Source organism: Choloepus didactylus, chromosome 25 (assembly GCF_015220235.1).
Source record: "Choloepus didactylus isolate mChoDid1 chromosome 25, mChoDid1.pri, whole genome shotgun sequence".
Taxonomy (NCBI): Eukaryota; Metazoa; Chordata; class Mammalia; order Pilosa; family Megalonychidae; genus Choloepus; species Choloepus didactylus.
Window position 1 is genome coordinate 6598250 of NC_051331.1, and position 17803 is coordinate 6616052.

General features: G+C 48.1%; 1 protein-coding gene across 2 annotated transcripts in view; it reads left to right on the forward strand.

The window, feature by feature from the left end:
• Positions 1-2323: 2323 nt before the first annotated feature.
• LDLR (low density lipoprotein receptor) overlaps positions 2324-17803 on the forward strand; it is a 36105-nt gene continuing 20625 nt past the window's right edge. The window contains exons 1-4 of one of the 2 annotated variants that reach the window (XM_037818105.1): positions 2324-2496; positions 11704-11826; positions 14059-14181; positions 15785-16171. In XM_037818105.1, the coding sequence (XP_037674033.1) occupies positions 2427-2496; positions 11704-11826; positions 14059-14181; positions 15785-16171 (703 nt within the window). In that variant the 5' untranslated portion in view covers positions 2324-2426. Of the gene's footprint in view, positions 2497-3038; positions 3706-11703; positions 11827-14058; positions 14182-15784; positions 16172-17803 lie in introns of those variants that run through there. The other variant, XM_037818104.1, reaches the window with a different exon arrangement.

A 17803-nucleotide genomic window follows, 5' to 3' on the forward strand; every position in this document is an offset into this window, starting at 1 on the left:
GAAGGGCTGATCACAGCTCAGGACAAAATTTCAGTTCCCAGTGATCAAAATCCCACCGAAAGCGGAATTCAGAAACAGCGCGTTTCCGCTGGTGCAGCCATGCCAATGGCCAACGATCACTTCTCTCATTCTCTCTTATTGACTCAACCCTTACTATGGGCAGGTGCTGGAGACACAAACCATAACTGGTAATGACAGAGGACAGGCAGGTCCCAAGTTGCACCCACTGGATGGCACGGAGCTTTTTGAAGTTACTGTCCCTCTCAGCAGAGGGTGACAGCTGTCCTGGGGCTTGCGCTCGCCTCTGCCAGAAGGCAGAGCTCCCGAGAGGCAGAGAGCCATTTGATCTGGGCTTGCTGGCGACTTAAATCCCAAACCAGGACAAGACGTCATCACAAGGAGCACAAGTGTTCGCTGGATTGTACTAGATGACTCTGCCAGCCCAGGAACTTCCAAATGCAGTGGACGCCACAGAAGGCTTATTTGCCCAGTGCCCACCAGGGAGAAGGCAGGTGCAGCAAGTCTTGCATAAGGCGATAAAAAAGATACAGCAGAAACCCAATGGCAGCAAAACAAAACAAATATAAGGAACTCATAGATGGGTTAGTTTCCTATGTTGGTTTATATGCTCTAGCACCTTCATTTTACAAAAGAGCTCCCCGGGGCATCAGGAGAAATTAAGAGGACCCAGTCCTCGGGGCAATGGGTGACTTTTTCCAAGCGTGGCAGGCAGAGAAGTGGGTCTTGAGACTTCCGCAGTCCCAGGGAAAGAGACCCTGGAAAATCTGCCCAGGACTTGGCATCCCTGGAACGTGTCTGCAGAGCTTCTGTGGCCATTTTTCCAGGCTAGTCCTAACCTCAAGCAGAAGGAACTCTGCTGTCATGTCAAGCCAAGTCCCTTCCAGGCCCGTTGAGGAGAAAGCGGTTACCAGGGTGAGGATAAAAAAGCAAACTGGGGTTGCACAGAAACGGCCTTATGTCTTGTAATTTTTCAAAAGGGAAAGCCAACCTAGTGCTCCTGATTTAAAATATATATATGTTGATGCCACTGAACTGTGCATTTGGAAATGGTCAAAATGACACATTTTATGATATGGCTATTTTATCCCAACGAAACTTTTTTTTCAGATGGAATGGTGATACTTTCCTGAATGTTGCAACCACTCCCAGAACTTGCCTATTCTTGTCAGCTTCCCCAGGAGACTGCAAATTAACTCACTTGTCCCTGACACTCTACCTGCCTCGCAGAGGGAAGGGGCCATTCTTTTCTCCCCTTAAAGGTTGGGAAAAGCGAATTGATGCACCCCCAGTTCTGTCTGATTCTGCAGCTGGGGTTCTTCACTGCCAAACTCCCTGCTTATAAGTGTCCTCCTCTGGACTAATTACCATTTTTCTTTCTGAGGGTTTACTTTTCCCTGTAGCCTGGCTGAGAAGTTTAAGTGCTCCCTGCCCAGTTGGCTTTGCCAAAATCCAAAGAACTCCGTTTCCTTTCTGGGGGAACCCTCCAAGACTGCCAGGCCCTCTGTGGCGTTCAGGGAAATTCTTGCACTTGCCTTTTTGGCAAGGGGCCTCCAGCAACTGCAGAAATCCTAAAAGGATGATTCTTGAAAGTTGCTCTCGGGTCAGCCCTGGCTGGATGAGGACATCAGGTTCAACCGTGCAAGTCCCGATTTGTTTTGCTTTTGCTTGGGGGAGAGGAGGTGGACTTCCTGTTCTCCAACTCCTTCTCTTTAAACGAATAAATCGATATTTAAGTCCAGACACCAGGTTTTGGGTCAATTGATTTGAGAGGGGTTTGGGCTCACAATCCATCTGCGTGCTGCCTTCCAGAAAACAAAATTGGGGTGGTGCTTTCCTGAACACTTAAAAATTTCTCATCAGTTACTGTTTATACAGAGATTTGGAATAACATTCTAAAAACTATAGAAAACTAAACCAAAAATTCATATTCAATTCCTGGGAAGGAAAAGGTTAGTAGAGAACATGTTTTCCAACATTTCCAGTTTTTCCCTTTTGAGGCAGAGGGGAAACTGTCATAGAATAACATGCATTCTTGGGGCACCAAAAAAAGAGACACTTGGCGCTTATAAATTGGGAGAAATCTCGGGGGGATCTTTTCCAACGTGGGGGAGTCAGCTCCTTCACTGGCTAGCACAACACCCCAGCTGAAATCCCAAGCAGGGCCGCAGGGGTTAAGCGCCGACATCACATCGGCCGTTCCTAACTCCTCCTCCCGCGGTGAGGTGAAGATCTTTGAAAATCACCCCACCGCTGACTCCTCCCCCTGCGGGGAGCCGCGCTAGAAATGCTGCCCAAGAGCCGAGCCCCGCGTGCAGTCGCCGTCGGGCCGCGCCGAGCCGGGGTTCCAGCGCCCACACTGCGGACGGGGACCCGGGCCGGGGCGTCGAGGACCGGGAGCTGTGAGCATGAGGGCCACGGGCTGGGGGTCGCGCTGGGCCGTCGCCCTGCTCCTCGCTGCGGCGGCGGGGGCTGCAGGTAAGGCTTGCTCCAGGCGTCCGCGCGGGATCTGGGGACCCCCAAGTCGGGGAGCCCCCGAACTGCAGGAGCTCCCGAACTCTGGGCGCCCCTGAACTCGGGGAGCCCCCAAGTCGGGGAGCCGCTGAATTCGGGGAGCCCCTTAACTGCGAGAGCTCCCGAAGTCCGGGCGCCCCTGAACTCGGGGAGCCCCCAAGTAGGGGAGCCGCGGAATTCGGGGAGCCCCTGAACTGCGGGAGCCCCTGAACTCGGGGAGCCCCCAAGTCGGGGAGCCGCGGAATTCGGGGAGCCCCTGAACTCGGGGAGCCCTCAAGTCAGGGAGCCCCTGAACTCGGGGAGCTCCTTTGTAACTAGCACCTGGCCCCTCCAAAAAAATAAAATTTGGGGGGGCGATGAGAAAAATCACCCCAGCCTTGGGAAACTTGTGGGAAAATGGCCCGAGGTGCTTCCCAAACGGTTGCAGGAAGCTCTTAGGGGGCTGCGGAGGTTTGGGGGGGTCGGGGGCTCAGGGGTATCGGGGCGCGGCTCCCCCGCAGTCTCCTCCGGCTTAGGGACCCCTCGTTTTCCGCAGAGTGGGGTTCAGGGACCCCCCCCCAAGGGGAGGGAGGCGCCCTCAGGGTCACCCTAGGGGCGAGGGCGAGCCGGGGACCCCCGCCCTGGGTGCCCCACCCGGAGGTGCCCTGGGGCGGGGGTTTGGGGCGGGCCCTCGTGTGACCCCCGCACGCCGCCGCCTCCCCGGGCCCGGGAAGCGCGCCTCAGCCCGGCCACGCCCCCCGAGGCCCCGCCCTCGGACTCCCATTGGGCGCGGGTCGAACAGGCGAGCCTCGAGCCACTCCCCTCGGCCAATGGGAGGCGCGCGCGCGGGTTGGGGTGGGGCGGGTTCCGGCGCGGGGCGGGGCGTGGCTTCCGGGCGCGAGCCGGCGGGAGAGGCTTCCGGTCCGCCGGGGACTCCTGTCACGGAGGCGACGACGCGCCCCGGGGGCCCCAAGGCCGCCGCGGGCTCCCTCGTCCTCGGCGTCTGCGCCCAGACGCGCCCGGGTTCCTCCCGAGGCCCCACGCATTGCCTCAGGAAAACGCTCCCGCCCTTCCTGGGCCCGAGGCAGAGAATCGAACTTTCCGGAAGCCTGCAGCCTCGGGGTCGCCGTGTTGGTTCAGAGGCTCTAAGGGGGCGCGTCCGAGCTGCCCAGGGGACGCTTCTGCCGTGCACGTGTAGGTCTGAGCAAGGAGAGGCCTTTGGGGCGCGATCCTGGGGGGCACCCCCTTATTTGAGGGGCTTTAGATCCGCCGCCGAGAGCCCGCGCGGAAGCTTCGCAGGAAGCGTTTGCGTTCTTGGCGGGGGCCTGGCTTTGGGTGCAGAGCCTCGATCCCCCTTCGAATCCTCCCCTGTGACCCCTGGATTTCCGCTGGGAGGAGCGGGAGGCTGGGGAGCAGCCCCCCACGCAGGGCCGGGGGTTGTCCGCAGCCGGGGTGGACCAGGAGGCGCTTGATGAATTTCCTCCCCCACCCCCGCGGCGGCGGCTCCTTTCCTCCCTTTAAGGGAAAACGTCGCAGGGGGCACCTGGACGCAGCGTCACCTGCTTTGGGGGTTGCCCCTGGCCGAGGATCTGGGGGTGCGCGGTGTCTTCCGAGCTCCAGGTCTGCTGCTTGCAAGCGCCGGCGGCTGTTCGTTTTTCATGCATCTTGGTGGGCAGCCCTGGCCGGGCTCTGGCTTGCTCCTTAGTCCTCTTCCAAGCTTTCCCAGGGAAATCTCCCGTCCGATCCCTTAGGAAGTGGAGGGACTTGGAATAGGGACCGCACACCTTACTGGGTCAGCTCAGAATCAGTCAGCAGTTGTGTGTGTGGATTGCACCACATCCTTCCCTCCCAGGGCACCCCGGTGAGCTTTTTTGGAGACTGAACAAAGGCAAATCGGGGGCCTCCTCCTGTCCTACCGGGATATTCCAGGTCCTGGATGTGTAGGGGACAGGATGCTTTTGTCACTCTGTGTTTGGGGACGAGTGTGTTCCATGCACCTTTTGAATTAAATAGCGTAGCAGTGGCAGCCACAGCTCTCAAGCGAGGAGGGACTGATTGCCGGGAGTCACCAGCAGTGAGCAGTGACAGTTCTTGGAGGGACGGGTTCCCCCTCCCCAAAGCAGTGGACCCCAGATTGGGTCAGCGAGACCATCCCCCTGGAGAAAATACCTCTACTTTGGGAAAGCGCCCTTGGCCAGTGGATTTCCCATTTCACTTTCAGCCAAGTCTTATTAGTTCCAGCCCAGGGGATTTTCTTTTTTCCCCCCAGAGGTGACATTCTCTCTCTGTTTTTGCTCTCCCTCTACAGTGGGAGGAAAACATCGAAAGCATTTGCCACCTCATTTGTGTGCTGGGGAGAAAGCAGAACTGTAAATTCTTTTTGGTTTCGATAACTGTTTCTGACTTAATGACCCGGAACACTGGAAATCTGAGGGCTAGAATTTAGAGGTTTTTTGGGGGGATGCTTCTGTAATTTTAGGCATCTGCAGAATGGGGGTGGGGGTGGGGGTCTACGGTCTGGGGGCAGGTGCTCTGGTTTGCCTTTGGCTGAGATTCAAATGAACTGAGGCAGAAAACACACGCCTTGCTTCTATGAGAGAGGGAAAAGACGAGAAAGATCTGCCCTTTCTCTGGGCTGTGGGATTTGGAGCAGGACTGGATCTGTCTGTCCCCTTTTTGGGGAACGTCTTGGCTGAGGCGGGGGCACCGTCCCAGGCCCCATCCCCGGTAGCACAGTTGATTTCCCAGCGAACCCTTGTCTGGCTGCGCCTTTTAAACATTGCCTGAGGTTTCGCCAGCTGTGTGAGCATCTGCTGGAGAAGGAAGAGGGAGAGGTGGGGTCTCCCTGTTGGGTGTCATCTGCGGGTAGCACGTATTTGGAGAATTTTTGGGGTGTGGTGGTGCAGGGTATAAATTGATGTCCAGATTTCCCAGGGTGCATTCTGTTTGACAGGTCCTTACGCAAAAGTTGGGAAACGAGACTAGTGGATTAGAAGTAACCGAAGCTGTCAGCAGTGGGGTGACTGAATCTCTTCCTCCAGGGAATGCCCTTTGCATGAACTTCCTTTTTAAATTTTTTTCCAAGAGTTCTAGAATTCTAAGTGGTGCTTTGCTTTTTTTTTTTTTTTTTTTTTGCCTGCACTCGATGCAAAAACCGGAGAGAAGTGAGTCATTTCCTTCTTGGAGTATTACAGGATGTTCAGCTGTGAGTCAGTGGGGCCTGGGGTGTTTCGGAGAAGCACAGGCGTCCTGTACTGAGCAGTAGTAGTTGGGCAATAGTGTAATCAGTGCCTACAGATTCCAAAGCTCAACTCCCTCCCTCTCTCCCACCCATTCGCCCTGTCACCTGAGCTCTAAACCATGGCCACCCCACACCTGGCCGTCTGTGATTCAGTTACCTAGATCCTCCTTCTATTTCTGCATCTTTATCTCCTCCACCCTCCTTTCTGCCCTCTTCCTATTTCACCTCATCCCACCAGGCCAGTTTCCCAACTCTGGAAAGCACATTGGACTCGAACTTGGAAAACCTAGCTTTTGTTTTCTTTTTAAATTGAGGTGTAATTGCCGTACTATAAAAGGGACAAATATTAGGTGAACGGTTGAACCATTCTGACAAATATCTACATCCGTGTAGCTGTTCTCCTATCAGGATCTAGCGTAGGTGTCCACCCACCCACCCAGAAAGTCCCCTCCTGCCCTTTTTCACTTGCCACCCCCCTCCCAGAGGCACCCCTACTCTGATTTTTATCATTATAGATTAGTTTGCCTGTGCAGAGTTTCATATAATTGCAATCATGTCATCTGTAGCGGAAGTAGCCAGGCACCACAGAATGTTCCGGTGATTCATCATCATTGAGAATATCAGTCATCTGTCCCTTACTATGGAGTAATATTCCATTGGATGACTGCACCACCTGGCTGTCGGCTTTAAGGTGATGTTTATTACATCAGGGTCAAGGTGGGGCTGCTACTTCTTTTGTGTTCTGTTCTTGAATCCTCACCAAAGTTTTTAGGAAATAGGAGGGCTATTCTCCCCCATTGCACAAATGAGGAAACTGAGGCCCACAAGGATTAAGGCCTGAGACCTGTTAGTTAAATGGCCTAGAAAGCCACTCAGCCCCAGGTCTGTGTGACCACCTTCCAAGTGAATCCGCACAAAAGTGTGTGTGAACCATCCAAGGAAAAATGGATCCAGGGTCATAGCTTCCTTCCAGGGATGCTTTTACTAGAAATCCCAAAGCAGATTTCTTGCTCTTCTCGCACATACTTAATAACTCAAATAAATAGTTGTTTTTTTTTTTTAAGGCCTTAAAAAAAAAAAATCACTTACACAAGGAAAAACAACCCAAATGTTAAAGTACGGGACGCTCATCGGAAAGGTGATGAGCCCAGCACGGTGTCAGGTTGTCTAGGAAGGTGGTTTTCAGACTGGGTCCCACAGGTTCAGGAGGTTCAATGTTGTGTGAAACGTTGGAGGCACCTGCGGTCCCTGGCCTTGTCTGCCCTGGTTAGACAGACCACAGCCGACAGACGTTATAGGGTCAGGAAGCAGAGCTCAAGTCAGATACAACCCGACTGGTCTGTCGATTCTCGTGCTTAATTTTTCTCTTTGTCTTTTTTTTTATTTTAAGAGTCAAGCATTCTTAAGATCAAACAACTCTGAAGTGAATAAAAAAAGAAAAAAAAGAGGTTCCCTTACCACTATTTCCTATTTTCAGAGGCACTGATTTTTTTTAATTAAATTCAGTTTTATTGAGATATATTCACATATTATACGGTCATCCGTGGTGTACAACAAACTGTTCATGGTACCATCATACAGTTGTGCATTCATCACCCCAATCTATTTTTTTAATTCAATGTTATTGAAATATATTCACATACCATAAAATCATCCATGGTGTACAATCAGCTGTTCACAGCAGCATCATACAGTTGTGCACTCATCACCCCAGTCTATTTTTTGAACATTTTCCTTGTACCAGAAAAAGTGAAAATAAGAATAAAAAATAAAAGTAAAAAAGAACAGCCAAATCATCCCCTTCATTCCACCCTATTTTTCATTTAGTTTTTGTCCCCATTTTTCTACTCATCCATCCATACAGTTTATAAAGGGAGTGTGATCCACAAGGTTTTCACAATCACACTGTCACCCCCTTGTAAGCTACGTTGTTGTACAATCGTCTTCAAGAGTCAAGGCCACTGGGCTGTAGTTTGATAGTTTCAGATATTTACTATTAGCTATTCTAATTCATTAAAACCTGAAAAGAGTTGTCTATATTGTGCGTAAGAATGTCCACCAGAGTGACCTCTCGTCTCAGCCACTGAAACTTTATTTCGTTTCATTTCATATCCCACTTTTGGTCAAGAAGATGTTCTCTGTCCCACAATGCTGGGTCTAGATTCCTCCCTGGGCATCATATTCAACGTTGCCAGGGAGATTTACACCCTGGGTGTCAGATCCCACATAGAGGGGAGGGCAGTGATTTCACCTGCAAAGTTGGCTTAGCTAGGGAGAGAGAGGCCACATATAAGCAATGAAGAGGCTCTCGGGGGGAGACTCTTGGGCACAATCACGAGCAGGCCTGGCTTCTCCTTTGCAGCAACAGGCTTTCCAGGGGGCAAGTCCCGTGACAGAGGGCTCAGCACGTTAAACCACTGGTCCTCAGTGTCTGTGAGAACATCAGCAACAACCCAGGCGAGGAAGCCCAACACCTCTGCACTCTCCCCCAGCTCCTCATTGGGCCCTGCATACATATTTTTAGTCTCTGCCCAAATTACAATGGTACTGTACAAACCTTTTTTTTCCTGTAAGTAAGGTTATATGATATCTACCGCTGTGTCAAGTTACCGCAAAGCATCACAGCTTAAGACAACACGTGTTTGTCGTCTCACAGTCTCCGTGGGTCAGGAGTTTGGGGAGCAGCATAGACAGGTGGTTCCGGCTCAGGGGCTCTCATGAACATGCCCGTCGAGATGCCGGCAGGAGGGCTGGAGAAAGCTGTTGGCGGGGACCGTGATCGTCTAGAGGCTCGGCTGGGGCGGAAGGCCCGGCTTCCAAGATGGCTTCAGTGGACTGGTGGCTGCTCTGGCCTTGCCCAGACCAAGCCGCCCACGAGAGCACGGAGAGAAAGCTCTGCTTTCCATGAGCTCCTCTCGGAAGCCACACCTCATCACTTGTCCCTTTTGCTGTTTGTTAGAAGCAGGCCAGCAAGTCCGGAACACCCTCCAGGGGCGGGGAATCCGGCTCCACCTTTTGAAAGGAGGGTCACAGAATTTGTGGTCATATTTTAAAGAGCCACAGACTTGTTTCCTCCTTTTCCTGTAGTATAATTGAGGTTTGGTCGGACGTTCTTTGAACTTACGGCTGAGGGTTGGGAGATGGTGAAATCTTGTGATTTCAAGGGCCCCTCTCTCTCCCTCACTTGCAGAGAAGGTTTTAGGGCAGCAGTTTCCAGGGGAAACAGATTCCTGCAGATGTCTCTCCACGGGTGGAAACGGGATGGGGAGACGGAGCTCCAGCCACAGATTCATGGGCCTGGAAGGCAGGTTGTCTCTCCTCCCTCCTGGCTCTGGGGCTTTTCGGCCATGGTCTTGCATCCGGCGTTGTCCTAAGTGGACACCACAGTTTTTTGCTTTGGTCCCAGGACAGAGTGAGCCAGACAGTCAACACACTTCCTTCCTTGTGGACGTCATGGTCTTGCTTCCCCTAAAAGTTCTTGTTTTGGCCCCTAAATGCTCCACAAATGTTTCTTTTCACCTTCATTGTTTAATAACCTTTTTATTTCGGAATAATATCACATTTTCAGAAAAGTTGCAGAGGTAGGCCGGAGAGTTCTCTAATCCCTCATCCAGTTTCTATTAATATTAATATCAGACATGTCAATGATATGGAAGATAAGATAAGGAACATATCTGTGGTACATTTGTCAAAACTAAGAGATTAACATTGGTTTACTATTACTAATGTTACTAGGCTTTATTTGATTTCACCAGTTTTTCTTCCAATGTCCTTTCCTGTCCCAGGATCCAAGACATTTGCATTTGGCCCCAATGTCTTTTGTTCTTTTGCTTTTTTTTGTTTTTGGTCCTAAAGTCTTCTGATCATGGTCTCAACCAGTTGGTCTCCAGACTTTTTGTGTCATGCACCTGCAACGGTAAAAAAAAAAATAAAATTGAGCCTGTTCTCCCAATGTCATTATTTGTCATATACCCGTACTAATATATATTATGTGCATCACACAGTGTAACCTTACCCAAAGGCCGAAGTGTTGAAAAAGATGAGATAAAAATCGTTCTGCGATGGCTTTATCTCAGGTCACCCTATAGAGTAATGGCAAAATTCCTCATTAGTGATTGGGCATGTAGAGCCATATTTCGAATAATGTTCTTGATCATTTTGAATTTGTTGGCCTTACTTCCTGTCATCTGATTAGTGGGTTAAATTTTTACCTTGTAGGTTGTATGTACTAGAAGTAAACTTGTTAGCTGTCATTTTCTTTGCTTCACTTTCACTTAGCATTAACTTCAATCTCTAGTTTTCTTTTTTAAAAATTTTATGGTGGTAACATTCATATAATATAAAATTTATCATTTTTTCTCTTCTAAAGTGTACAATTCAGTGGCATTAATTGTATTTACTGTGCCGTGCTACCGTCACCACCATCTGTTACCAAATCCTTTTTATCACCCCTCTGGTTTTCTTCTTTGTTCTTTTTTTTTTTTTTTTTAAGATGGAAAATATTTATTTTATGTTTCTGGATAGGTAAAAAGAATTCAAAAGTCAGAATGATGTAACAAAGATACACGAGGAGAAGTGTTCCACCTGGTTCTGTCTCCAACCCTTTCCTTCCCATCTGCCCTTTACATTCTTCCCTGCCCATCAGAAATCAGTGTTACTGGTTTCTTTATTCTTTCAGTGCTTCTTTATGCAAACAGAAGCAAATACATATAAATACTCTTATCTCTCCTCTTACACAAAAGGTGGCCTACTATATTCGTTGTTTAACACTCTGCCTTTCTCACCTAAATCTTGAGCTTGAAACATCTTATTGCAAACATAAAACTGATGATTTTGCACATTTGTAGAGGAAAAGGACACGGACATATTCTTTTTAGCTAGGTAGCGCTTTTAAAAAATTTTTTATTTTACTAGAGAAGTTGTGGGTTTACAAAACAAAACAGTCATGCATAAAATATGGGATTCCCGTACACCACCCCACACCCAACACCATCTCGTTTTCTTTGAGTGAGTTTGCTAGACTAATCCATGAATCCATTAAATTGGGCCCGATGTTGCAACACAAGGAAAATGAACAAATTGTCAACCTCTCCGCCCTTTCCTTTAAGGCCATGGAATTTGCACACATCGATCTCACATCTCATTGGCTTAAACTTCGTCACGTGGCCACACCTAGCTGCAAGGGAGGCTGAGAAATGAAAGACCTTATTGAGTTGTGCCTTCGTATGGAGGAGAACATATAACTGTGCAAGGAAATTCTAAGATCTCGTTGCTCTACCCCAGTGGATCCATACTTAAGACTCAACAGCCACCATGTCAGAATCTTAAAAACTGTTGGCAATTTTGGACTCTCTCTTGGATTTATTTGCATCCTCCACTATACTTTGGGGTTTGTGACATTTAATTTGTTGCACTTAATTCTCTGGGAAGTAGGCTAAGATGTGTCTCAGTGTTCTGGGGCTGTCGTAACAAAGCACCACAAAGTGGGTGGCTCTAACACAACAGACATTGATCATCTCACTCCTCTGGAGACCAGAAGTCTGAAATCCGGGTGTCAGCTAGGCCACGCTCCCTCAGAAACCTGTGGGGAGACTTTTCCTTGCCTCTCTCGGCTTGACTTGGCTTCAGGCTGCGTCTCTCCAATCTTGGCCTCCATCTCCATGTGGCCATCTTCCCTCTGTGTCTGAATGTCCCGCTTCTTATGAGGACACCGTCCTTGGATTTAGGGCCCCATGTAACCCAGGTTGTTAACCAATAACATCTGCAAAAACCCTGTTCCCAAATAAGGCCACACTGGACGCTGGAGGTTCCAGGTGGGTATGACTTTCGGGGTGGTATTACTCAACCAGCACAAGACGATTCTATTTCTGGTTCATTCTTTAGTTGGCAGGCGACAGAGCCAGGTTCCTTCTTCCCTTTCTGATCTTCCCTCCTCTTTCCTTCTCTCTCAGCGGCAGACAAGTGTGGAAGAAACGAGTTCCAGTGCCGAGACGGGAAGTGCATCTCCTACAAGTGGGTTTGCGACGGGAGCACCGAGTGCCCGGACGGCTCCGACGAGTCCCAGGAGACATGTGGTGAGGCCCCCTGGGGCGGGAGGCATCTTCTAGCCCTGGCCCATGACAGTGGGTCAGGGGGAAGCTGGGACACCGGCCCGTGGCTCGATGCTGCTCGATCACAAACTGAAAAGTGGGAGGGAGAATTTGCTGGGCCTGTCCTTTAATTCCAAAAAACTTGGATCATGCATTTTATTTGAAAAACATGCCCAAAATATCACTGCAGCATCCAAGCAATGTGAAAAAATTACATGGGGTATTTTACATTCTTTTTTGTGGTGGTGGCACCAAGTCTTTGACATCCAGAGTGTGGCTTCCGCGATAGCACACCTCCGTTTGTCTAGCCACATTTCATCAGGGATGGCATGTGGACGCCCAGGAACGAGTATCTTTTGAGTCCTTGTTTTGTGTCAAGCTCTGTCCTGGGTGTTCTGAAAAATGTTGTGTTGTCTTATGCCCCTGATCCAACGTGTAAGGAAAATATTATTGTCTCTCTGCACAGATGAGGGAACCATGATTCCGAGCAGCAACTGAGTAACTTGTCCCAGGACCCAGAGCTCCTAAAAGCTAGGGAGGGGATCTCAACCCATGTTGGCCTTGCTGCAAAGCCTCCAGGGAAATGGGCGGCTCGGTTTTTGTTTTTGGAAACAAGAAGCTACAGATCACAAGTAAAACCAGGGGTCTATCTAATAGATATAAAAGAATTTATCTAATCTTATCCATCTGACTATTACTATAACAATCTATTTTTACCCTTTTATTCCCAATTCTAAGATCTTATGAAAAATTTGCAATGTGTTTCTTCAGATTTCTAAAATTTACAAACATCTAATATTTATATACTAAATATTTATATATTATATATTTATATAAATATATATTATTAAATATATATTTATTATATATTGTATATTTTATATATTAGGAGATATATTATTATAATATTTATTATTAAATATATATATATTTATATACTAAATTGTCTTTTTCCATTTTTCAGTCTCATTTTTTTTGTTCCTGCTCCTTTCCCCTTTTAATGTTTTTTTTTCAGAACTAATGCCCTGAACTTTTATTTAATATAAGAAATTATATAGTAACTCCTAGACTTTCTGTAAAAAGAAAGATTATAAATTGTCTTGCAATTTAATACTAAACTACTCTACGTTTTTAAAGACAGTATTTAGAATTGCATTATCACTTTCAACATGTAGCTTTTCAACATGTAGCTTTAAATATCTAATAGAAATGTCATAACTGTTGACAGACCATGTGCTGTGACATCATTTCTTATTCTTTTAGGCCAGATGCTGTTTTTTTTAATTCAGATATTTTATTGAGATATAGTCACATATCATACAATCATTCGTGGTTTACAATCTACGGTTCACAGTACCATCATGTGGTTGTGCATTCATCACCCCAGTCTATTTTTTGAACATTTTCCTTACACCAGAAAAAGTAAAAATAAGAATAAAAAATAAAAGTAAAAGAGAACACCCAAATCATCCCCCCCACTCTATTATTCATTTAGTTTTCATCCCCATTTTTCTACTCATCCATCCATACACTGGATAAAGGGAGCGTGATCCACAAGGCTTTCACAATCACACTGTCACCCCTTGTAAGGTACATTGTTATACATTCGTCTTCAAGAGTCAAGGCCACTGGGTTGGAGTTTGATGGTTTCAGTATTTACCTCTAGCTATTCCAATACATTAAGACCTAAAAGGGGTTATCTATATAGTGCTTAAGAATGCCCACCAGAGTGCCCTCTCAGCTACATTTGAAATCCCTCAGCCACTGAAACTTTATTTCATTTCATTTCACATCCCCCTTTTGGTCTAGAAGATGTTCTCAATCCCATGATGTCAGGTCCAGATTCTTCCTTGGGAGTCATATCCCGCGCTGAGTTTTTTTTTCATTATTTTATAACCCAAATAATTCTTGGGATAATCTAGACTCTGTACCTGGTAAAAAATGCTTGCAAAAATACGATTTTTTAAAAATATGTTTTCTGACAATCAAGATGTTTCCTTTCCCTATTCACCCAAGTTCCAAGAAAAATCACAGAATATATTTTCCTCTATGAAAGTTGTTTATAAAAAGCTCCGGTCGATGCCCCTTGTTTCAACCTGTCATGATGGGGTTGGCAACCTCTTCCTGAAAACTCCGGATTTTTCCTTCGCAAGGACAGGACTGGTGTGGTGGGCATTCTTCCCTGTGAGTTAAAGTTCCGTCCCGTTTCCCTCCTAGTGTCTGTCACCTGCAAATCGGGGGACTTCAGCTGCGGGGGCCGTGTCAACCGCTGCATCTCTCGGTTCTGGAGGTGCGACGGCCAGGCGGACTGCGAGAACGGCTCGGACGAGCAGGACTGTCGTGAGTGGCCCTGGGACCCGGCAGCCCCAGCACCCTGGGGCCCACCAGTGAGGCCCGGACCGTGCCAATGGGTCTATCCCCGGGAGACTCACACCAACCCCCACCCCTGACATCCCACCTTGACCAGGAGGTGGTGCCGGCTGACCCGTCACTCGGGCACCTCTCCTTCCTCTTGTTCCGGAAGGCGGAGGCCCCCGCCTGAAGAGACCGCTGCCTCGTTTCTTAGTGCCTGAACTGGGTCTGGCACCTTTTAGCACCCTTGTCGCGTGTCTGGCACACGGCGCAGACCCGTTAGCCCCCGGGACCACCGCTGGCCACCTCTCCTTGCCTTTTTCCCTCTGACACCAACTCACACACCCAAGTGGCTACTTAGTCCCAAAGAATCAGCAGCCACTGTATTAATATACTTGAGAGTGGCTAAAACAGGAAATTTTATGTTGTATATATTTTGCCGGAATTAAAAAAAAAAAAAGTGTCACCAGGTGGACGGCTATGTTAAGAAATAAGGCCAAGATTCCTGAACAGGCTGGCACTTTGAAGCAGTCTGTCTGTCTTAGCTCTTTTTTTTTTCCCTTAATTTTTAAACTTTTTATTGTACTGTTCCGGATTGCTAATGCTGCCAGAATGCAAAACACCAGAAATGGATTGGCTTTTATAAAGGGGGTTTATTTGGTTACAAAGTTATAGTCTTGAGGCCATAAAGCGTCCAAGGTAAGGCATCAACAATCGGGTCCCTTCACTGGAGGATGGCCAATGGTGTCCAGAAAACCTCTGTTAGCCGGGAAGGCACATGGCTGGCGTCCGGTTTCTCCCAGGTGGCATTTCAAAATGGCATTCTCCAAAATGTTGCTCTTGGGGCGTTTTGTCCTCCCTTAGCTTCAGCTCCTCTTCAAAATGTCACTCTCAGTTCCTCTGAATTCCTTCGGTTTGTCAGCTCATTTATATGACTCCAGTAATTTAATTCAAACCCACCCTGAATGGATGGGGTAACACCTTCATGGAAATTATCCAATCAAAGTCATCACCCACTATTGGGTGGGTCATATCTCCATGGAAACATCCAATCAAAAGGTTCCTACTCAATCAACACTAATGCATCAGCCCCCACAAGATTGCATCAAAGATAATGGCGTTTTGGGGGACATAATACATCCAAACTGGCACAGGTACCAACTGTACAACTCAGAATTTCCCCTTTCAGCCACATTCAAGTACAGAACTTCAGGAGCATAAGTTACATTCGCTGCTCTCCATTACAGCGAACTTGGCTCATAATAGTGATAGTAAGAATAAAAACAACCACGGCAAACCCTTAAATGGTGCTTTGCTGTGAGTGGGATCCCAGCCTAAGAGCTTGACATGTATTAACTCGCTTGTCCTCACAACAACCCCAGGAGGAAACAGAAGCACAGACAGGGGCAGCGACTTGCCCAAAGTTGCCCAGGGGCGACTGGTTCCGAGTCGAGGACGCTTGGCCGTTGCCCTGCTCACCAGGGGTCTGGGCCACTCTGTGACTCAGTTTCCCCATCTGTGTCATGGGTTGGGAATTGAGAGGTGGGCACTCCAGGGTGACTGGGTCTCCGTCTCCCATCCGCCCCCACAGCCCCCAAGACGTGCTCCCAGGACGAGTTCCGCTGCCACGACGGGAGGTGCATCTCCCAGAAGTTTGTCTGTGACTCGGACAGGGACTGCCTGGACGGCTCGGACGAGGCCTCCTGCCCCACGCTGACCTGCGGCCCGGCCAGGTTCCAGTGCAACAGCTCCACCTGCATCCCTGATTTGTGGGCCTGCGATGGCGACCCCGACTGCGAGGACAGCTCGGACGAGTGGCCGCAGCACTGTGGGGGCCGCAACACGTCTGCCCCCCACGTGGACAGTGGCCCCTGCGCGGGCCTGGAGTTCCACTGTGGCAGCGGCGAGTGTATCCATGGCAGCTGGCGCTGCGACGGCGGCCCAGACTGCAAGGACAAGTCCGACGAGGAGGGCTGTGGTACGTACGGAAGCTTCTAGAAGGAGCCAGGGCTCCCCCCAGGTGTGGGACAGGCGGTGGGTTTAGGCAGTCGAACGATTTTGAATCACACAGCAGGAAAGTTGGTTCCGTTTTGTTTTTCTTTCTCATCGCATCGAGGACCAAAGGAGATGACGTCTTCAACTCCTGGCTGATCTCGTTTTTGACAAGGGGCAAGCCACAAGCTGCAGTGTTATCAGCCCAGAAAGGATCCTGGGTTCCTCCAGGCCTGGGCTGGTGATGTCTGAGCTGGGCGACCTTGGCCTTCCGTGCCGTGACCTCCTCCCCTGTAGAGTGGGGACAAGCCTTGCCCTTTGCCAATTCCCCGCAGGGGTGGCAGTGTCCTGCATCAGCCCTGTCCTGCGCGGTAACCACTAGTGCCACGTGGCTATCAAGCACTTGAAATGTGGCCAGTGCCACCGAGGAACTGGATTTAAAATTTTATTTAACAATCATTAAAGTCAGATAGCCACCAGTGGTTAGTGGCTTCTGTCCCGGACACCGTGCAGATAAAGGACGTGGCCTCATATCCAGCCCGGGGCTAGCGCTCCTTAAACCTGCTGCTCACGGCTTGGAGCCACCGTGAATCCTGGACCTGCCTTCCATTTTGTGGCATCTTTACCCAGATGCAGTCAGTTTTCATATAGTTGTAATCACTGTGTAGATAAAATTAAGAACTCTCGGGGACTTTATATGTAATCTGTTCTCAAATTTAATGCAAAACCATTTAATTCCCCATACCTTGTAGGGACACTCCCCCACTTTACAGATGAAGAAACTGAGGCACAGAAAGGCTGAGTAACCTTTCTGAGAACACACAGCTGTGAAAACTAAAATCCCGTGTCATCCTCCCATTTTAGCTGTCATCAGAGTTCACTTTTTGGTAGTTTCCTTCAGTAATTGTTTTGTTTTGAATGCACATTCTTTTCTTTCACTATTTTTTTATTTGAATGCACATCCCTAACACACAGGTTATTAACCTAGAATCTTAATTAAAAAATATTTTAAACATTTTGATTGTGAAATGTAACATTCAGAAAAGTACAGAAAACACAAATGCACGGCTTAAGAAATTAGCCTAAAGCAAAACCCCATGTGATGTCAAGTTCTATCTTGTCCTTCTCTAGACCACGCACATCCTCTGCAGTCAGGTTTGTTTTTCCATTTTTCAAACTTTTTGTTTTGAGATAATTTTCAACTTACAGGATCATTGCAAACATAATACAAAAATAATACAGAGAACGTTGCTATTCTCTCCAGATTCCAAGAGTTACCAACTCTTAACATGTTGCCACATTTGTTATTCTTTTTTTGTAGTTGGTGTTACATTTTTTTTTAAATTCAGTTTTATTGGGATATATTCCAATGTACTATTTTTTAATTAAAAGGTAATTTTAAGTAACTCATCACACTGTCAGATAATTAACAAAACACCTAATTACTTTTAATTAAATAGTATATATAATATATGCTAATCCACAAAATTCAAGGGGGAAAATCTGCATGTTTTTCACACTTAAAAAAGAGTGAATTTGAACAGAGTAGAAAGTGTTCAAGTATTTTGTTTTACTCACCCACCCCTTGTTCTATCATTCTAGCCATCCATCCATCGTC